Genomic DNA, 22335 nt, shown 5'->3' with positions numbered 1-22335 from the left:
AAAGGGGTCAGGGATATAGTTCAATGGCAGAATGCTTGCCTAGCACACGTAAGGCCCTAGCTTTCATCCCTAACACCATAACTGCAGCGACAACCAAAACTCAGTCAAGTAGTCAGGAAAGCTCTACAATTGAACGTCAGCGACAGATGTCATGACCTCTGATTGCTCTCCTGCCCCCAGTGGGCAGGGAGCCAGCTCCAGAGAACTTCAGAGAGCATGACTCCAGATCTAAAACCAATGGCATTGTTTGAAGGAAGGCCAGAGGGACTCAAGAGTTTAAACAGGTCTGGTGGGAAGACAGGGGAGAGGAAGCAGGAGGACTGGCTCACCATGTGTCCAGTTCAGAAGGATCCTGGCAAAATGCCCAACTGCAGCAGCATAATTATAAACAGGACTAGTTTCAAGAGGTTTGTCTGCTGGCTTCTACTGCATAGTCCCAAGTCCCAGCCTTAAATCCATAAGAAGGTTTCCTATTGTCTTGGGCCCCCAAGATAATCTGGCAGAATGCTATCAGAGGCAGGATCAAGGATGTGACTGTAGAGTCGGGGAGGGAGAAGGGGAGAAGGGAAAGTGAGGTGGGGGGAGCTTTGGGCCAAACTCCAACAAGGTCTCTAAAATCCAGCCCCACCCTGCCACTAGGAAAACAAAGGTGTCAGGGGAAGGAGAAAAGAAAAGTCATTTCCTTCACAGTAACTGTAGTCCAGCTGGGCAAGAGAAGGCTGGAAGGGAGCCATGAAGTCAGAATTTCTCTGCAAACAGCTCAGAAGGGAAAGTCCGGTTTCCACCAGGCCCACACCCACACACCTAAATCCATTAGCATCACAGGCAAGCTGGAGTGGAAGAGATCTTAAAAGATCACTCAACCTGATGCCCCATAACCCCAGTTACCTCTTAGTGTTGAACAAACACGGTTCTTTCCCAACCCTAAAGATCTTCTTCCAATTTGGGCAGAAGTCCAGTTGGCTCCAAAAGATAGCCATTCTCCCCAGGGCAAACTAGCAAGCTCCACTGGAGGGAGCCATGTCATCTAATATGAATTTACCATGGGAAAGTTCAGGAGTTGGAAGATACCCTAAAGAGCTGGATTCCAGTCTCTGTCTTCAACATGAAGCTGTAACCAGGAGACACAGATACTCTACCTTCCCCTCTGGCATGATCTTTGATCTAACTGTGCCAAGATAGTTCTAAATGGCCTTTAATTCTGGATGACCAATGACTGTGTAATAAGAGAAATAAATATATACAAGAAGGTGTATGCAGATATATATGACCCAAGAGGAAGTGACAGCTGATGATTATTACCAAGGCTTTTTTTTTTTTTAAGTGGCAAGTCATCTGCTAGGCACTTTACAGGGCATCACATTCCTAAAGAGCATGTAAGATGAGTGATACTCTTATCCTCATCTTACAGATGAAGTGTCTGAAGCTCAGGGAAGTCACATAAGATCAGGTAATCTCGGGATTTAAAACCAGACACCCTCATTCTACCACTTATACTCACCACGCTAACACAACTTACTTCTTTCCTTTTATTTCCCCTTTGACCAGCCCAGACTGGTCTTGAACTCATGATCCTTGTAGCCTCTGAGATTATAAGGGTGTGCCCTTATGTCTTGATTAATGCCTTTCGTGTGTGTGTGTGTGTGTGTGTGTGTGCGCGCGCACGCGTGTGTGTGTGTGTGTGTGTGTGTGTGTAGGTACTGGAGTTTGAACTTGGGTCCTCTGTGTTCTATAGTTTAGCTTTTTCAGTCAGGTTAGCATTTTGCTGGTTCATAAGAGGTAAGGGTCTCACAGACTTTCTCCTGACTGGCCTGACTTCTGCGATCCTCAGATCTCAGCCTCCTGATTAGCTAGGATTGCAGGTGTGATGAGCCACCTAATTTGCCTAATGCCTAACTTTTTCTTATGTATATGCATTTGTGTCTCTCACTCTTTCTCTTACACACACACACACACACACACACACACACACACACACTTCTCTAACAGGCTAACATCTGACTCAACCTATAAATGACCCAGAACCTGTGCTAAGGCCAACTTTGTCACCCACAGCCTGTATGATCCATGCAACCCTCTTATTTGTAACGTACAGATTACTTGTAAAATACAGATGGTAGCCCCTGCTAGTTCTGATATTCTTTAGCCCCGGGAAATCCAGAAATTCTAAGGATTAGCTTGTTCTACTCTGTCACGCTCATTCTGAACAGAAAGTAATTGTACCAATAGGCAAATGGCAGGAGCAAACTGGACCATGTGAGTAAGATGGCAAGACAAGACCCATTCCCGGAACTCAGTCAGTTCTATTCTTTGTCAGTCTCAGCTCAAAAATGAAAGGGAGAACCAAAGGCTTTCTTCCGAAGGTCCCTTAGGACTCTGACACTCTGTTCCTGTCATACTAAATAGCACAGAAAAAGTACAAGTGACTTCCCCAGGAGTGAAAGGAGGGGGAACCAAGGCAAACAAGAACCACAGAGAAAATAATAGCACTGAGTTGGAGCTAACAGGGCAGGGAAATGCTGGTTCCTCTCCAGCTCTTTTATTTATTTTTAAAAATTATTTATTTATTTATTTTGCTAATCCTGGGGCTTGAACTCAGGGAGGACACTCTCCCTGAGCTTCTTTTGCTCAAGGCTAGCAGCACTCTACCACTTGAGCCACAGCATCACTGTTAGCCTTTTCTGTTTCTGTGGTACTGAGGAATTGAACCCAGGGCTTCATGCATGCTAAGCAAGCACTCTACCGCTAAGCCACATTACCAGCTTCCTCTTTTAGAAGCCAGATCTTTCCAGGTTCCTCCTGTGGCCCCTGTCCCCAGCTCCCAAGGAGAGGCCAAGTACTTAAAGGTCACCTCAATTATTTGATACCAGCACAGGGGGACAAAAGCCACGTGGGAGCTGGAATCTACAGCACTGGGGCCTATTTACAGTCTCACTTATTCTCAGGACACCACTGCAGCCCAGCCCACTTGGGCTCTGGGGGCCAACATGCCCACTCAGCCTCCCCAGCAGGCAGAATGAAAGACATTCTGCCAATGTGGAATGACTGTGGGTTGGGCAGTCTTTTCTGTTCTGGAGAAGGCAAAAACAAGCACCCGCCTTTGAGGATACCAATGGAGCAGAGAAAGGAAGACCCATTCAGTGGGTGCTTACCATGTACAGGGCACTTTGCATATATCATTCAGTTCAATCTCAACAAGTCTATGTGATAGACTATTTAGTAGCCCAGATAAGGAAAAAGAGCCAACTGTGATTCTTTTTTTTGTTTGTTTGTTTTTTGGTTCCTTTTTGCCAGTCCTGGGGCTTGAACTCAGGGTCTGAGCACTGTCCTTGGCTTCTTTTGGCTCAAGGCTAGCACTCTACCACTTGAGCCACAGCGCCACTTCTGGCTTTTTTTTCTATATATGTGGTGCTGAGGAATCGAACCCAGGGCTTCATGTATACAAGGCAAGCACTCTACCACTAGGCCATATTCCTAGCCCCCAATTGTGATTTTAAAAAAAAAATCTGTGTAATTTCAAGAAACTGAGCTACCTCTACACAATAATCTGAGCTATAATGAAGTTAATTTGAAAACTAGGATTCTGAGTGCCAGTGGCTCATGCCTGTAATCCTAATTACTTAGAAGGCTAAGATCTAGAGGATCTGTTTGAAGTCAAGCCAGGCAGAAAGTCTCTTAAGACTCCCATCTCGAAAAGAACTAGCAAAAAGCTGGATTGAAGGCATGGCTCATAGTAGTAGAGCATCAGCTCCTAGGGGGAAAGCCAAATAAGAACAAGAGGCCCTGAGTTCAAGCCCTAGTACTGGCATAAAAAAAAAAAGTCAGCACTGATAGCTCACACCTGGAATCCTAACTACTCAGGAGGATGAGCTCTGAGGACTGCAGTTTGAACCAGCCCAGGTAGGAAAGTCTGTAAGACTTTTATCTCCAACTAACTACCAAAAAAGATAGCGGTAAAGTTGTGGCTCAAATGGTAGAGCACTAGCCTTGAGCACAAAAGCTCAGGGATGGCACCGAGGCCCTGAGTTCAAGCCCCAGGCACAAAAAGCAAAGGAAAAGGTACCTAGCAAGGTATCCAGTACTACCCACTGCATTAAAAACAACCCTTGAGTATTAATATAAGTAGTAGTGGAGATGCAGAAATCAACTCTTTCTGGGCTGCAGTTTCCTCATCAGTATCAAGTGGAGGTGATGGAGGAGGGCCTAGAAAGGGCTCTCTACTACCTTGTTGTACTTGGCTTATTTGTGATTCTTCTACTTCAACCTGGCTTTGGAGTTGTTCTTCCTTCCTTCATTTCTCTCACTTCCCCACCCCCAACCAAAGAAATTTTTTTTTTTTTTACATTCAAGTCAGAAGCTTGCTTCTGTATTTTTCAGAATACGAAGATGATTTCGAGCCCATAGTACACAGGTAAAGACAGGAGGGAAGACTGACTTACCGGAAGCAGGAGCTATGCCAGGCTTCGTTGATGGTATACCATCTCTGACTAGAAGTGATGTGCTCACCACAGCCCCGACACCTCCAGGCCTCTTCACCTGCACACAACACCAAGAAGGGTTAGAGGCTTGAGGGAGCAGGCAGGGGGCAAGGGGAAGGGATTGCTGACCACGAAGAATAAGATTGAGCCAACACAATCTCCTCTTGGAAGAGGCCGAGGCTCTGATCAATGACATGTCCCCTTCGACAAGATCTCTGGAAAGTATTCAGTCTATCTTTAGAGACACAGAGAACTCATGGCCTCAAAAGTAGTTTTACTGGGCTGGGAATATGGCCAAGTGGTAGAGTGCTTGCCTTGTATACATGAAGCCCTGGGTTTGATTCCTCAGCACCACATATATGGAAAAAGCCAGAAGTTGCACTATGGCTCAAGTGGTAGGGTGCTAGCCTTGAACAAAAAGAAGCCAGGGATAGTGCTCAGGCCCTGAGTTCAAGCCCCAGGACTGAGACAAAAAAAAACACACAAAAGTTTTACTTTATCTGTTTGTTTTTTGTTTTTGCAGTCCTGGGGCTTGAACTCAGGACCTGGGCATTGTCCCTGAGCTTCTTCTTCTCAAGGCTAGTGCTCTACCACTTGAGCCACAGCGCCACTCCTGGATTTTTGTGTTTATATGGTACTGAGAAATTGGACCCAGGTCCTCATGCATGCTAGGCAAGAACTCTACCACTAAGCCACATTCTCAGCCCCTAGTTTTACTTTACTTAAAAAGAAAAACAGGGCTGGGAAGCCTGGTTCAAGTGGGTGTGTATGAGACAAATTAAGTGGCTGATGGACATTCACATTGAGGTCTGCCTCATAAAAACCTCAGCTCTTTTCATCCCCCCATGGGAATTCCTGCTCATCCCTCCACAGAGGATGTGAATACTTGAGCTGAATCTTGAAAGATGGGAAAGAGTTATCAAAGGCTGAGAAAGGATGCTCTGGAGCTGTGGGAGCTGAGATCAGTATGGACAAAAGCATGGGATTGGCACAGGTCCTCCTCAAAAAACAACATTTTTGGTGTCGCTCCAATGTCTACTTCTTGAAATAAAGAGGGCAGCTGAAATCAAGCTGTGGTACCCGACTCAGCCCTAGAAAGATGGTTACAAGACACCCTTGTGTGCTGTGTATGCAGCTTTGTTCTCCCTGGGTAACTCCAGACTGCTACAGGCACAGGAGCCATCAATAGACAGAGCATAGCTCTGGGCACTTCAAGATTGCTCTGTACCATTTGAGATGGCCAATGCTCTCTGGGCCAGTGCTCTCAGATCCCAGAGGAGACTTAAAGGAGCCGACAGAATTTAAAATCTGGACTCCACTATTTCCCTAGAAATAAAAGTTCTATACCCCATCAGTTATTCTTACTCTGGCCAGGCACTGGTGGTCGTGCCTGTAATTCTAGCTACTCAGGAGGCTGAGATCTGAGGATTGTGGTTCAAAGCCAGCTCAAGCAGAAAAGCCCATAAGACTCTTACCTCCAATTAACCAGCAAAACAGCTGGAAGTGGAGCTGTGGCTCAAGTGAGAAGAGTGTTAGCCTTGTGGGGCTGGGAATATGGCTTAGCAGTAGAGTACTTGCCTAGCATGCCTGAAGCCCTGGGTTTGATTCCTTAGCACCACATAAACAGAAAAAAAGCCAGAAGTGGCTCTGTAGTTCAAGTGGTAGAGTGCTAGCCTTGAGCAAAAGGAAGCCAGGGACAGTGCTCAAGCTCTGAGTTCAAGCCTCAGGACTGGCCAAAAAAAAGCATGTCAGCCTTGAGCAAAAGAACACCCAGGCCCCCAACTCAAGCCCCAAGACTGGCACAAAAAATACAATTTAAAAACTAAAATTCAAACTCTCAAGAGGGACCTTTCTGCCTTTGAGGTGGCAGAATGGCAATGGTCAGAGAGCATCTCATCTTTCTACAAAACTCCAAGGTAAAGGTGAGTCTCATTCAAACCAGGCCTAGGTCATGTTAGACATTAAATAAGACAATGAATTAGAGGGATGAGCAAATCTAAGGTTTCGTGTATGTTAGGCAAGCATTCTACCACAGAGCTATACCCCTCAAGCCCCAGTGAGAAGGTTTTTAATGAACACAAATGTGAATTTTCCAAATTCTGAAATACCTGGTTGAAACATGGTTGGCTTCCTTACATGGAAAGGCTTTCAGTGTTAGTTTATGAGCTGTCCTGCCCCAATCCTAACAAATCTCATTATTTTAGAGCCAACACCTTGTTTCTTGTTTTTTACTCTTTAACCCAAGAAGAATGATGTTTAACCCGACCACCCACTTTTCCTCTACAACATAACATCTTGGCTCTGAATTACTTCTGGCTGTTTCCAGAATTCAAAAGGATCAGGACTTTCCACTGTGAGGCTATTTGAGAAAACCTGTTATTGCCACACCCTCTGAGAGCCTGTTTTCTCCAGTTTTAAGAAACATCAAAAATGCAGTCAAGAAATGGTAACCCCTCTGTACAACACCTTAATAATAACAATATAATCATACTTTTAAAATTCAATCAACACTTGTGTTACGCATGAAGGACACAAAAATCAAGGACTCCTTCCTCTCTCCTGCCTGATATACACTGTTTTCATAGTTGTCTGCTTCCACTCTTAAGTGTCTCTGTAGTGGGCTTCTCTCCTTCACCCTGGTTCTAGTTCAGGTCTTGGGCTCCTTTTCTCAGTCCATAGCACAATCTTAGTTGGCTCACCCAGACTCCCCACCTGGAAGTCAAGACTCTCCAGTGTCTACAGAGAGCATGCTCTTTTAAGCATGGCCCCTCCCATTTTGGATTCGATCCTATCTGATCTCTTAGAAGATGCCCAATTTCAGTATCTCTCTATCTGGACCCCCACCATGGCTCCTTTTCATTTCCATTTAAATAAGCTCAGCTGGGCACCAGTGGCTCAGGCCTATAGTCCTAGCTACCTAGAAGGCTGAGATCTGAGATTCACCATTTGAAACCAGTCTGGGCAGGAAAGTTCATGAGACTTAACTGTACCTAACCAGCAGAAACTGGGAATGGAGCTGTGTGGGTCAAGTGGTAGGATGACAGCCTTGAATGGAGAAAAGCTCAGGGACAGTGCCCAGGCCTTGAGTTCAGGTCTCAGTCCTAGCAAAAATAAAACAAACAAACAAACAAAAACCCCCAAACAATTCAAGTCTTCCCTATTAAAACAACTCTGGATCCCATTTTTCCCTGCTTCTACTGAGGCTTCTCCTCCCTTGCACAGCCATGCCTATGAAAAAGCTATCTACCTATCACTGCTCTCAGTTCCTCATTTCCCACTCACTGACGGTCACTGAAACCTGTCTTCTGGCCCCACTATTTCTTTGCAACTGTCACACAAGGTCACCAACGAATGCTTATTGCTAAATTCAATGGACAGGTTCCAGCTATATTTTCAGCAGACATTTACTGCATGCCAGCTATGCGTCAAACACCTTTGGGGAAGGAAAGAGGCAGCAAACAGAGGGAGAATTAAGCACACAACAAACATCAAACAGTAATGGAATTATATTCATAACAGGGGCAAGTAGCATGGAGGAGATATCAAGCTCACCACTAGGAAAATGGGATGAAACAAAAATATTCCAAGCTGAGCTCTAAAGGATAAAAATATATTAACTGGGCAAAAAGTGGGGGAAGGGCAGGAGAACACTGGAGATAGGGGCTGGGGACAAGACACATGTGCAAAGGCTCTTGGCAGGAACCAAAACTCATACATCATTAAAGTTGACTGCTGTTACCTTCAAAGGACTAGGGGGAGACAGGCCCTCATGGCTCATACCTGTAGTCCTAGCTACTCAGAAGGCTGAGATCTGAGAATCATGGTTTGAAGCCGGCCCAGGCAGGAAAGTCTTTGAGATACTCTTAGCTCCCATTAACCACCCAAATGCTGCAACTAGAGGTATGGCTCATGAGGTAGAGTGCCAGCATTGAGCAAGAAAGTGAAGAGATATCACCCAGGCTCTGATTTTAAACTCCAGTATGGGCACAACCAAAAAAGGACTAGAGGAACCAAGTGTGGCTCTCGAACTTCAATTAACATTTTATGATGCGGTGAACGTCTTTCACCCAGTGACCCCTAAGAACCTCTCTCTCATCATCCCTTTCAAAAGGAAACGCTAGCTACATTTAACAGTTCTGTATTCCAGTTACATACACTTGTGTTCTTGTGCCCAGATATTCATACAAACTACTCACTCTTCACTATACTTTCTTTACCTTTGCCCTTAAGCAAACTTCTTCTTTGATGGGACCTCAAAGGCAGGCAGTGTTTGTTTTCTTTTGTTTATATCTGCCATATACCGTTTAGTGTGTGTGTGTGCGCGCACACGCGCTAGCTTGAGCTCAGAACCTGGACATTGTCCCTGAGCTTTCTTGGTCATGCAGTCACTTTACCAATTGAGCCACAGCGCCACTTCTAGCTTTTTGGTGGTTAATTGGAGATAAGAGTCTTAGTAAGTTTCCTTCCCAGGCTGGCTTCAAACCATGATCTTCAGATCTCAGCCTCCTGAATAGCCAGGATTCTAGCTGTGAGCCACCAGTGCCAAGCTACCATTTGTTCTTTAATTATAGTTTGCTATGCATATATCTATCTCTTCCAGTCCTTCCTCAGCTCTTTCCCAATCTCTCATTAAGTTCTAGGGGGCAAGAACTACAGCTTGACTATTTCTTCTTTGGGTGTAGCACAGGCCTGGCACAGAATAGAAACTTCCTTGGAAGTAAATTTAACTGAAAGGCTGGATCAAATTGCAAGCTATAAAAGCAATTTCTAGGGTCAAATGGTAGAGAGCTTGCCTGACAAGCACAAGGTCCTGAATTCAAACCCCAGTATTGAAAACAAGAAAAAAGTGATTTCGCAAGACAAGCTCTCTCCAAAGGTCCACTGATATGGTTCTACCACAGAGCTAATATTCTGGCTCCCAGGATAACAACCTATGGGAAAGTTTCATGTGGATAAACCTGGCTTCAGTTTTTCTGTCATACATTCATACTGCTTTTCTATTAGAAAGCACTCTAGTAAAGATATTCACCCAGAACCTTCAACATACTTAGATCTATCTTTCCTGCTTAAACGTTTGTTTTCTTTTAAAGGCAAGATGTTCCTATGTGGCTCCAGGTTGGCCTTAAACTCATGATGCTCCTGCCACAGCTTACCTAATAGCTGGGAAGAGAAGCACATTCTACTGTGCTCAGCTCCTGGGCCTCTTTAGCTCTCTTACAATCCTGAAAGCTAATGATCTTGAATCTTACAACTTTAACTCCAGGAAATGTAAGAGAATGTAAGTGAATGTCTATACTCTAGCACTTGGGAGGCTGAGACGGGAGGATTTTGAGTTTAAGGACAGCATGGACATATTGTGAGAACTTGTCTTACAGACAGACAGACACACATACACACACACACACACACACACACACACACACAGAAATGGGGTGTTGAGTATTACTGTGAAATCCAGGCTGTCTGGGAAGTTCTTCTGTAAGAAAATAACTCATTGTACCAGGCTATTCACCTCTACCCAGTATTTGCCTCTCCTATTTGCAAATTTATCAACAGTGAGTGCTGGTTGCCAGAGTCCAGAAAGGTAGTTTGATTAAGTAAAGGTCCACAGCAGCCTATAACAATAAGGAACATTTATTAGGTGCTTAAGAAACTAGAAACTAGCCTTGAGCAGAAGAACTCAGGGACAGCACCCAGGCCTGGAGTTCAAGACCCATGATGGATGGACAAGAAACTAAAAACAACCTTCAAGCCATGCATTAATGGCTCATGCTTGTAATCCTAACTACTCAGGAGGCTGAGATCTGAGGATCATGGTTTGAAACCAGGAAAGTTCATGAGACTCTTATCTCCAATAACCACCAGAAAACTTGAAGTGGTGCTGTGGCTCAAAGTGATAGAGTTTTAGCCTTTAGGGAAAGAGTTCAGGGGCAGCACCCAGGCCCTGAGTTCAATCACCATAACCAATCATCATCAACAACAACAACAAAAAAAACCACCTTCAGGGCTGGGAGTATGGCCTAGTGGCAAGAGTGCTCGCCTCGTATACACGCAGCCCTGGGTTTGATTCCCCAGCACTACATATATAGAAAATGACCAGAAGTGGTGCTGTGGCTCAAGTGGCAAAATGCTAGCCTTGAGCAAAAAGAAGCCAGGGACAGTGCTCAGGCCCTGAGTCCAAACCCCAGGAATGGCAAAAACAAAACAAAACAAAACCAAAAAATGCCTTTGGTTTATTATTGGGCTTGTTGGGTAGTTTAAATGTGCAACAAAAACAAGGTGAGAGCTGGGAATAGTGGTGCATGCCAGTAATCCAGCATCTGGGAAGCTGAGATATGAGGATCTTGAGTTCAAGACTACCTTGGGCTATATAGTAAGACCCTGTCTCAAAAGAAAAAGAAAAGGAATAGAAAAGAAAAGGAACCAAGATAAGAACTATTACAAATGGCTTGTTACAGAGTTTCTTATTGTCAGGATCTTTTAAATCTTGCTATATTCACTTTATATGTGTTTTTTCTCTCCCAAATTAATAATTAGCAATATGACTGAACCCACTAGAATAATCTTGAAATGTACTAAAGTATACTAGGATGACAGAACTGTTTATATGGCTCAAGTGTCAGTGCTTGCCTGCTTGCTTTACCCCTCCCTCCCTCCCTCCCTCCCTCTCTGTCTCTCTCTCTAGGCTGGCTTTGATTTCTCAACCCCCAGTCTCAGCCTCACAAATAGAAGGGGTTACAGGTATGTATATTACCATTCTGGGCTTGTTGAACCCTTAAAATAACCTAATCCAAGTGTTTCATTTTGGTTTGGAGAAAACATGTGCCAAATCATCACAAAGCTGGTGAAAGTTGGTCTTCACAGGAACTCAAACCTATGCCCCAAGACTATCAGGCCAGTTGCATTTTTATTTCCCTGTGCAGTTCCAGACAAGTTCAAACCTACTCAAGACGACACAGCCATTCAGTTGTAAGGGTTTGGCCTGGCACCCCAGCTCAAAGCCAATGCTTAACACTCACCTCAAACTTCGTCTAAACTGGGTTGCTGGACATGAGTTATTTTCGGACTTCAAAATGATGAGAAATTTCCAAGCACTGAGAGCTCATGAGATCCTAATGCCCCAGCCTGAACCTACATGCACACGTCCTATCTTTTCATTTGAGAAAAATCTTTGATGAATCTCATGTTTCACCAAGACAATGGGAACCAGGAACAAATACCAGCCAACTTGGTACAGCATAAAACAACAAGAATGGCAACTTCTGGACCCCTCTGGGAACTGGCAGTTCAGGTGTATAAATCGCACTTAAAGCCAGAAGACTGGCAAGGCAGCAACCAAAATAAAAAATAAAAATAAAAAGATGACAGTTTCATGAGGTGATTACCAGCAAGGCTAGTTGTAATGATTCATGTGCTTCCACATACTCTCTTCTGTATCCCAATGAGTTTTCTTCCTCTCTAGTTCACTAAATATTACCAAAGGAAGGTGTTTCAAGACAAAAGATTAGATGACTTTTTTTTTTTTTTTTTTGCCAGTCCTGGGGCGTGAACTCGGCCTGAGCACTGTCCCTGGCTTCTTTTTGCTCAAGGCTAGCATTCTACCACTTGAGCCACAGAGCCACTTCCAGCTTTTTCATTTATATGGTGCTGAGGAATTGAACCCAGGGCTTCAAGCATGCTAGGCAAGCACTCTACCACTAAGCCATATTCCCAGCCCCTGATTTTTTTTTTTAAGGGAGCTTCTAAACTTCTCTAGACCTTAGATTCTTCTTTAATAAAAGGAAGGATCTGGGGCTGGGAACGTGGCTTAGTGGTAGAGTGTTTACCTGGCATGCATGAAGCCTTGGGTTCGATTCCTCAGCACCACATATATAAACAGAAAAAGACAGAAGTGGCGCTATGGCTCAAGTGGTAGAGAGCTATCCTTGAGCAAAGGAAGCCAGGGACAGTGCTCAGGCCCTGAGTTCAAGCCCCAGGACTGGCAAAATAAAAATAAATAAATAAATAAAAGGATCAAATGTTTACTTTAGAGTCTATAACAGCAAACCATCAGCCTCTCACTTTTCAGGTGAAGACATGGACAGGCATCTTGGAAAGTTTCATTCTTAGGCTTTTTTTTTCTTTTCAGCCATGGAACTTGAACTCAGGGCCTGGATGTTGTCCCTGAGCTTTTATCCTCAAGGCTAGTACTCTACCACTTTGAACCACAGTGCTATTTCTGGTCTTCTGGGAGTTAATTGGAGACGAGAGTCTTGCAGGCTTGCCTGCCTGGCTGGCTTGAACTGCCATCTCAGGTCTCAGCCTCCTGAGTTGCTAGGATTACAGGTGTGAGTCATTGGTACCTAAAGAAAGTTTTATTCTTGCTATTGTTTCCTACTTCCCTTCTTTGGCTTATTAGGAAAATATTGCGAGGGTCACACAAAAGAATTGGTTAAGAGCTGGATTTGAAGTCTGGCTCTGTGTCCTAGGGGAATTTATCCTTAAATTTTTTTAAAAAAAATGTTATTTATAAAGGTGATGTACAGATAGATTATAGTTACATAAGTCAGGTTATTCATCCTTTTTGAGCTTGTCTTGTAATGTTTTGCTTTTGTGTTTGTTTTTTTTCGTCAGTCCTGGAGCTTGGGACTCAGGGCCTGAGCACTGTCCCTGGCTTCTTTTTGCTCAAGGCTAGCACTCTACCACTTGAGCCACAGCGCCACTTCTGGCTTTTTCTATATATGTGGTGCTGAGGAAATGAACCAAGGGCTTCATGTATATGAGGCAAGCACTTTACCACTAGGCCATATTCCCAGACTCTCTTGTAATGTTTAAAAAGAGGATAATACCTGGGCACTGATGGCTCACATGTGTAATTCTAGCTACCCAAGAGCTTGAGGTGTGGATCACAGTTCAAAGCCAGCCCAGGTAGGAAAGCCCAATGAAACTCTTATCTCCAATTATCCACTAAAAAACAGAAGTGCAGCTGTGTCTCAAGTGGTAGAGCACTTTTTCCACCCTTGAGTGGAAAAAGCTCAGGGATGGCACCCAGGCCGAGTTCAAACCCCAGAACTGGCACCCCTTCCCCCACACAAAGCATAAAACTATCTTTCTCAGCAGACTTAAAGAAGTAAAATAATCCATGATGGTGCTGAGCACCTGTTTGGATATATTTGTAGATTACTTCTTTCATGTATGCATTTTGAGGGGGTTAGCTTGAATAAGCTAAAATCTGAAGGGAAACTGGGCACTGGTGGAGGTGGCGCTGTGGCTCAAGTGGTAGAGTGCTGGCCTTGAGCAAAAAAGCTCAGGGACAGCACCTAGGCCCGGAGTTCAAGCCCAGGCTGGCACACACACACAAAACAATTAAAAAAAAAAATCTGAAGTGAATATTTTCAAAACAAACCTAGCAGATCTTTACTATGTGCAAAGCAAAGCTTAGTCCAGAAATGACCAGGATCCTTGGTGCATACTCCTGGGTTGTGAGGGACAGGATGTACAGAAAAGTAAGTCAGACAGGGGCAAGTCAGGTGCTGGGGGCCGGCTCTGTACTGTAATATGATACAGTGTAGGGAGAGAATGAGATAGAAGGTTCCTGGCTTTCAGGCTCCCATTCCTAACCAGAAGCTTACTTCACTGTGAATGAGTTGGCCTTTTTTTTTTTTTTTTAATTTGGGGAAGATCTGCAAAGAATCTCTTTCACAGAAAATGGGTTACTTAATCCATAGACTTACACAGTAGTTTTCAACCTGTTGTCAGACAAAAACTACTTTGAGTCCTTGCTTTGCGCCAGAATAATGCCTTAGCACTATTCAGGTATTAATTAATTGAATACAAAGATTCCATGAGGTAGGAACTTCAAAGCCTAGGCTTTTAACTATGTTTAAGACTTTCTTTCCTTGATAAATTGCTTGCAGAAAGACCTCACAAAACAGAATCCTAGGGTGAATACTTGAATGGGAACAGGCAATAGTTTTATGTTCTAGCTACTAATGGATGTAAAATGATAGGTAAAGGAGTCTTAATTTCTACTACACATTAATGAAAGGTGATCAAAAAACCTGTGTGTGGAGCTGGGAATGTGGCTTAGTGGTAGAGTGCTTGCTTTGCATGCATAAAGCCCTGGGTTCGATTCCTTAGCACCACATAAACAGAAAAAGCCAGAGTGGTGCTGTGGCTCAAGTGGTAGAGTGCTAGCCTTGAATAAAAAGAAGCCAGGGACAGTGCTCAGGCCCTGAGTCCAAGCCCCAGGACTGGCACACACACACACACACACACACACGCACACACACACACAGTGTGCGTGCTTCAGATCCTCTCACTGCAATGCTGAAGTAATGCATGCTGGCTCATGCCTGTAATCCTAGCTACTCAGGAGGGTGAGATCTGAGGACCATCGTTCAAAGCCAGCCCAGGCAGGAAAAAGTCCATGAGACTCTGACCTCCAATTAATCGCCCCCAAATCATTAGTGGAGCTATGGCTCAAAGTGGTAGAGCACTAGCCTTGAGCAAAAAAGCTCAGGGTAGCAGCCAGGCCCTGAGTTCAAGCCCCAGTATCAACAACAACAAAAAAGAAAAATCCACCAGGAATATGTAAAGCCTAAAATGTCCCTTGAATGTGATGTGTTTTGGGTGGGCTATGAAACCTGTACATCGGTTAGATCCTATTTTGGTCCCTCCATCCCATACCCAAGGCCAATTCACCATGTACTGTGGCATCTCCTACTGGACAGTGCTGACAACTCCACTGCTACAACATAGCTCATCTCAGGACCATTGTACCCATCTCCAGGTTGGTACCCTGTGCCCACATTGTGACTTCATGGCTCTAAACCATTCTACTGCAGGCTGTAGATTTCCACAATTGTCAGCTTGACTTGGCTTACTCTCTCAGCCTTACTCTCTACTTCCCCTGACTCCCCTAACTCTCAATCCTCTACCACACACAGTAGGCATTCTATATATTTGTGAAATACATGCATGAACAGAATTCTCCCTCAGATGTGATATTCTATAATATATTACATATAAGCCTCACAACAGGTGTGTAGGTGTGTGTGTGTGTGTGTGTGTGTGTGTGTGTGTGTGTGTGTGTGCTGGTACTGGGGCTTGAACTCAGGGCCAGGATGCTGTTCTTTAGCTGGTTAATTGGAGATAGTCTCAGGACTTTCCTACCCATGCTGACTTTGAACTCCAATCCTCAGATCTCAGAATTTAACAGGTTTGAATCATGGGCAAACAGCAACTTTGTTATTGTTTTTGGTTGGTCATGGGGTTTGAAGTCAGGGTCTGGGGTGCTGTCCCTGATCGCAAGGATAGATTAGAACCACAGCACCACTTCCAGTTTTTGAGTAGTTAACTGGAGATACGAGTCTCATGGACTTTGCTTTGAACTGTGATCCTCAGATCGGAGTACAGGTGTCAGCCACCAGCACCTGGCTAGTTTGTTTAATTTTCTTTACTGACAGTGAATTTCCCAAAGGTACAAATCCCACATTATTTATTTCCACCAGTGTTTATTTTATTTATTTATTTATTTATTTAGGCCAGTCCTGAGCACTGTCCCTGGCTTCTTTTTGCTCAAGGCTAGCACTCTGCCACTTGAGCCACTTTCTATATATGTGGTGCTGGGGAATTGAACCCAGGGCCTCATGTATACGAGACAAGCACTCTTGCCACTAGGCCATATCCCCAGCCCTGCCACCAGTGTTTATGAAGGACTTCCTATGTGCCTTAGTAAATATCTTAAGCAGGTAGGAATACTGGAAAAAGCACTGGGAAGTCTGATACTAGTTTTGGCTTTACCCCTAAATGAGTTCATTTTCCTCCCAGAGTCTCACACTCGTTTTTCAGATGTAAAACAAGGCTGCTATGCATTATCTCAAAAATCTGTCCTGGCTCTGACATCTGTTGACATTTGAAGAGGTAAAACCTGACCCAGCCCAGTCCTGCAGACAACACAGTCACTCAGTAAATATTTGCTTTCTTTGTTGTTGATTCTCCGGTTACACAAGAGGAATCTGAGGTGTCTTGGAATATAACTTGAACAGAATAACAAGTAAAAGCTTAAGTCTTGCTTCCTGCTCGACTACCCAGGCAACCAGCCTGTTGTTCTGTTTGTGACACAGCCCTTGAAGCAGCACTAACTTCAAGTTGGAAAATGTGAACTCTGATCCCATCTGGCTATGGAATTCTGAACAAGTTGGGTCTAAGCCTTAGTTTCTTCAGTCATAAAAACAGCCATTTTTAAACATCTCAGAGATAGAATGCTTACTCAGCATGGGCAAGACTCCCAGGTTTGATCCCTAGCTCTGCAAAAGGCCATTTTACACACACACACACACACACACACACACACACACACACACACACACACACAGCCAGGTTTGATCCCTAGCTCTTCAAAAGGCCATTTTACACACACACACACACACACACCCCCGAAGCCAGGCTCCGGTGGCTCAGTACTGTAATCCTAGTTACTGCCTTAGCAAAGACCTGAGGATTGTGGTTCAAAGGCAGCTCAGGCAGGAAAAGGCCATAAGACTCCTATTTCTAGTAAAGTACCAAGAAGCTGGAAGTGGAGCTGTGGCTCAAGTGGTAGATAGCCTTGAACAACAACAAAAAAAGCTCAGGAACAGCAATTTTTTAAATTAAATTGAAAAAATATATATGTACACACTGTTCATTTGTATTTATTTTAGCAATAAAAGTGTATAAAAATAAAATCTACTAGAGTTACTTAAGGGTCATTTAAGGTGCATTAGGATATTACAGATATTACTACATTTTACCTTTTCATTTATGAGAAAAGAATTGGAATAAGCACTGGTGGAAATATGAAAAATTCATGGCTTTTCAATACAAATTTAAATTACTGGTTATGGATTACTATGCCTATGTTTAAAAATAAATTGGGGACACTGTTACCAAGACTGTACTATTCATAATTAGTGTTAAATGTATAAATGACTCAGTAATACAATGCTAAATGTTTTAAAATTATTTCTCAATCCTGGGGAATTGGAGACTGCGTGAGAATAAAGTATTGTTAAGGAGGATTTTCTTGACAATCCTTCCGCATTCTATTATACCTTCCACTCTCCAATATGCAGGTTTTTCTTCCATGCACGGAAAAGCACCAAAAAAGCCATTTTTAATGAAGTGCAATGATTCACACCTATAGTTTCTGCTAGTTGAGAGACCGAGACAGATGGACTCTTTGAACCCAGGAGTTCACAGCCATCTCCTAGGTTTTATCTCCTGTACAACAAAACAAAAACAAAAATCATTTTGAACTTCTCCAGCTCCCTCAAAGGCACCGTGCACCTTCCTACCTTAGATCTTTTTTTTTTTTTTTTTTGTCAGTCACATGGATTCCACTCAGTCTTGCACTGTTGCTCTGCTTTTTTTGCTCAAGGCTAGTGCTCTATCACTTGAGCTCCACTTTGGCTTATTGATGGTTAATGAAAGGTAAAAGACTCATGGGCTTTCCTTCCCCAGCTGGGTTTGTACTGCAGTCCTCGGATCTTAGCCTCCTGAATAGCTAGGATTACAGGTTCTTATTCAGTTGCTGTTGCCTGGAATGTTCTTTTCTTTGCCAAACAAACTTTTACTTATCCTCAGGATAAGTATCAGGAGTTAGCATAAATTTGCTAAACAACCAGCCTTAAAGATTTTCTTTTTATGTGTGTGTCTTTCTGTGTGTGTGCAAGAGTTGGGTCTTGAACTGGGGGCCTGGACATTGTCCCTGTTATTGGAGATAAAGAGTCTCATGGACTTTCCTGCCCTGGCTGGCTTCAAACTGTGATCCTAAAATCTCAGCCTCCTGAGGAGCTAGGATTACAAGTGTGAGCCACCAGTGCTTGGCAAGACCCCCTTTTTACATGGTAAGTATTCCCTATCCATACTCCTGAATCCTGGTGCACTCAATGGTTTATTTCAACTAGTACTTAGTTGTTACCTTAGTCACAGAAAAGTGTACTACAATACTATTGTGTGAAAGAACGCATAAATTACATCTAAAAGCCTTTAGATAGTCTCTTGTTCTTTCAAAGGAATCTAGATTTTTAAAAAGTACTGAGGTTGGAGGCACGGCTCGGGTGGTAGAGTGTCATCCATAAGCAAAAGCATCAGATAACAAGTTTGAGCCCAGTCTAGGGTAGAAGTAGGGGCATATTGCGCTAAAGGTGTGTAGCTCAGTAGTAGAACACTTGTGTAGAATGCAGGAGGCATTGGGGTGGAACCCAGCAACACACACACACCCCAGAAACTACTGCATTCTGAAATCTTGCACAATTTTCTGAGAAGCCTATTATCAACAGCAATGGGGAGGAAAATCCCATGCTCCCATGGTGAGGAAGTGACCCCACTGGCTCCCTGGTCCTTGTATTCAGGCTAGAGGAAGTGACTGTCCACAGGCCAAAAGCCAGGAAGCAGAGGCTGATATCCAGACATCCTCCTCCCACTTCTCTCCTGGCATCTCTAGGAAGCTTTTAGAAGCCGAGATTCTGGTGGATTCTGATGCTGGGGGCCCCACAGAGATGGCTGGGAAACAATGACACAGGGTTCCTGGGGTAGAGGGGAGAGGCGATGTGTGAGGTGACAGGGGGTGGGGTGTGAAGTCTTACAAGCCCATCTAGACACCTCCTAACCCAACTCTTTCACCCTTAAACAATTCTTCTGACCCACACACATCTCGCTGGTGGCCAAGAGACCAAAGAAAGGCTTGGAATGTCAGGGTCTTACTTTGCCCACTCGAAGCTGAGATCTTTGAATCCCAAGAACGGAACAATCTCTCTCCCTGCCCCCGCAGTCTAAGTCTAAGGGAGCCCTACCCGGACTCTTATTTCCTGACAGAGTTACAGGATCCAGGAAAGAGATCCCAAGGTATCTCAAGATAGGTGTCCCATGAGAAGTTGGGGTTCTGTCATAGCTCTCTTTGTTTTCTTTCACACAAATCCATAGACTATGATAGAACTTTGCATCTACCTAATGATCCCCAAACCCTAAGAGGATCCTGTACCTACACCCCATAACCCTGAGAGAACCTCGATCCCGGCAAACTTCCTCGCCAAGGGTTTTAATTGGGGAGAACCTAAGAGATGTACTCCGGCTTGCGGACCTCACCTCGTGGGCAGCTGCGCCCCCGCCTCCCCTTCCCCCCCCGCCCCCCCCCCCCCGCCTGCCGCGCCGGGGAGCCTTCGGTCTTCCGGATGCTCCGCCCTCAGTTCCCGGGCTCCCCACCCCATCCCACCTCACCCCGACCCGACCTTCAAGTCCCCGGGGAGAGCAGCTCCTCTCCCCCCCCCCCCCCCCCATGCTGCCTCTGAGGACCCCGGAGGATCCAACCAGCCACGGAAGGAAAACTCCACAGGTGGCCGATTCCCCTCGGGCGCCGGGCGCTGCGGAGAGATAACGGCGGGACCGGGTGGAGCAGCCAGCCCTTTCCTTACCCGCCAGCGCGGCCATGGTTCCAGGGCGCGGAAATGGGGGTGAAGGCAGAGGGGGAGCCGCAGGAGCTCTCCCCTCCCCGACTCAGCTCCCGCTACAGCCTTCAGAGGTACCGGAGGATTCTTAGCCCCCGGCGCCAGCGGGATGCGCCGCCTACGGCGCCCGGGGAGGACCAAACCGCACCTGGCACCAGGGCGCCCTCCTGCCGAGGCCCCGCCCTGCTAGCACCGCCCCCAAACTAGACCCCGCCCCTGTCGGTCAGGCCACGCCCCCGACATCAGGGTCCCGCCCCCCTTGGCTTGGTATCCACTGTGTTCTCTGGCGCCCCCTAGCTCAAGCGACGTGTTTCTCCGCGTGCTTTGGTTATGGACAAGCTGTAGGTGTGAACACAGACTGCACCTGTAGTGCTGCTCCATTTTTCACGTGGGGAAGTCTGAGGGATTATAAGGTCAAGTTCAACAACTTCAAAATGGCTCTGTTTTTATTAGATGCAGATCTTAGATGGGAATCCTGGTCTCTAGACTCCCAGTGGAAAGCTCAGTGCAAGTTATGTTTGGACCAAAAGTATGAATAAATATCAATAAGAAAGGTCCGGGAATGCCCCTGTTCCTTATATAAAATGGCATACTCTTTGCATAAAATCTATATACAATCATAGTTTAAACCATGTCTAGGTTACTCATAAAACCTAGTATAGGGCTGGGAATGTGGCTTAGTGGTAGAGTGCTTGCTTGCCTAGCATGCATGAAACCCTGGGTTGATTCCTCCGTACAATATAAACAGAAAAAGCCAGAAGTGGCGCTGTGGCTCAAGTGGTAGAGCACTAGCCTTGAGCAAAAGCAGCTCAGGGACAGTGCCCAGGCCTCTGAGTTCAAGCCCTGGAATTGGGAAAAAAACAAATAAGCAAGCAAACCTAGTATAGCTGGGTGCCTGTGGCTCATGCCTATACTCCTAGGTACTCAAAGGGCTGAGATGTGAGGATCGCAGTTCAAAGCCAGCCAGGGCAGGAAAGTCTGAGAGACCCTTATCTCCAAAGAACCACCAAAAAGCCAGAAGTAGAGCTGTGGCTCAAGTATTATCCTTGAATGAGAATGCTCAGGGACTGCATCCAGACCCTAAGTTCAAGCCCCAGGACTGGCACAAAAAGAAAAACAAAAAACAATACAGACAGGCACAGGTGACACACATCTAGGAATCCTAGCTATTTAGGAGGTTGAGATCTGAGGTTCATGGTTCAAAGTCAGTCCGGGCAGGAAAGTGAGATGCTTATCTCCAATTAACCAGCAAAACCCAAAGTGGAGCTGTGGCTCAAGTGACAGAGTCCCAGCCTTGAGCCAAAACCTAAGGGACAGCACCCAGGCTTTGAGTTGAAGCCTCCATAACAGCACGTGTGTGAGTGTGTGTGTGTGTGTGTGTGTGTACACACATACTAAAACAATGTAAATGCTATAGAATAATTGTTATACCATTTAGGGAATAATGTCAAAGAAAAAAGGTCTAAACATGCTTAGTAGAGGCATTTTTCCCCCTTCACAAATAGTTTCAATCCTAGGTTGGTTTAATTCATAGATGCTAACCTGTGGATACTGAGGGTCAACTAAATGTGTGTCAATTCTAGTACACTACAGTCAAACACTCAAGGTATTTATATGAACTTTCCCATTTAACAAATATTGTAAGCAGTCAAAACCTTCCACATAATGGGCTGGGGATATAGCCTAGTGGCAAGAGTGCCTGCCTCGGATACACGAGGCCCTAGGTTCGATTCCCCAGCACCACATATATAGAAAACGGCCAGAAGCGGCGCTGTGGCTCAAGTGGCAGAGTGCTAGCCTTGAGCAAAAAGAAGCCAGGGACAGTGCTCAGGCCCTGAGTCCAAGGCCCAGGACTGGCAAAAAAAAAAAAAACAAAAAAAAAAAACCTTCCACATAAGACAAAAGAAGCACGCCTGGAACTACATAGTCCTGCAGGTTGCCAGGGCACCATAGTTAGGACAGTAGACACTTCTTCTTGGGGTTTGGAAAGTGATAGGGTGCTCCCTGTAGTGACAGGCTGGCCATCTCAGCTAGTTCCTGATGACCCTCCCATGTGATTTTCTCCTGGGTCTTTGGCAACTCCCCAGACTATATTTGGGTCATGGAAAAGTATCTGAATGATCAGGAAGGGGTAGGGATGGGACCCAGGGAAATAGATCCTGCCCCCGCCCCTACGCTGCCATCGCAGGCAGACAAAGTTCAGCACAGCTGCCTTTGATCTCAGCACTGGGGTAAGCAAGCAAAGGCCAGCCCAATTCCCTTCCTTCCTGCCCAGATCAGCTATGTCAAAGCAAATAGAGGTGAGACTTTTCTCCTATGGGTGTGGCAGGTAGCTCCGGATATCTTGAGTGTGTTGGGAAGGAGGGCTGTGCCTAACTTCTTTTAACTCC

General features: G+C 45.1%; 1 protein-coding gene across 1 annotated transcript in view; it reads right to left on the bottom strand.

Moving 5' to 3' along the window:
- The window catches only part of Limk2 (LIM domain kinase 2), a 67725-nt gene extending 47639 nt beyond the window's left edge, over positions 1-20086 (bottom strand). The window contains exons 1-2 of the mRNA XM_048343323.1: positions 19913-20086; positions 4440-4536 (exon numbers count right to left, since the gene is read on the bottom strand). Coding sequence (XP_048199280.1) covers positions 4440-4536; positions 19913-19928 — 113 coding nt within the window. The 5' untranslated portion in view covers positions 19929-20086. The remainder of the gene's footprint in view (positions 1-4439; positions 4537-19912) is intronic.
- Positions 20087-22335: the final 2249 nt, after the last annotated feature.

Source organism: Perognathus longimembris, chromosome 3 (assembly GCF_023159225.1).
Source record: "Perognathus longimembris pacificus isolate PPM17 chromosome 3, ASM2315922v1, whole genome shotgun sequence".
NCBI lineage: Eukaryota > Metazoa > Chordata > Mammalia > Rodentia > Heteromyidae > Perognathus > Perognathus longimembris.
The sequence above is the reverse complement of the archived record's forward strand: the minus strand, read 5'-3'. Positions and strand labels throughout refer to the sequence as shown.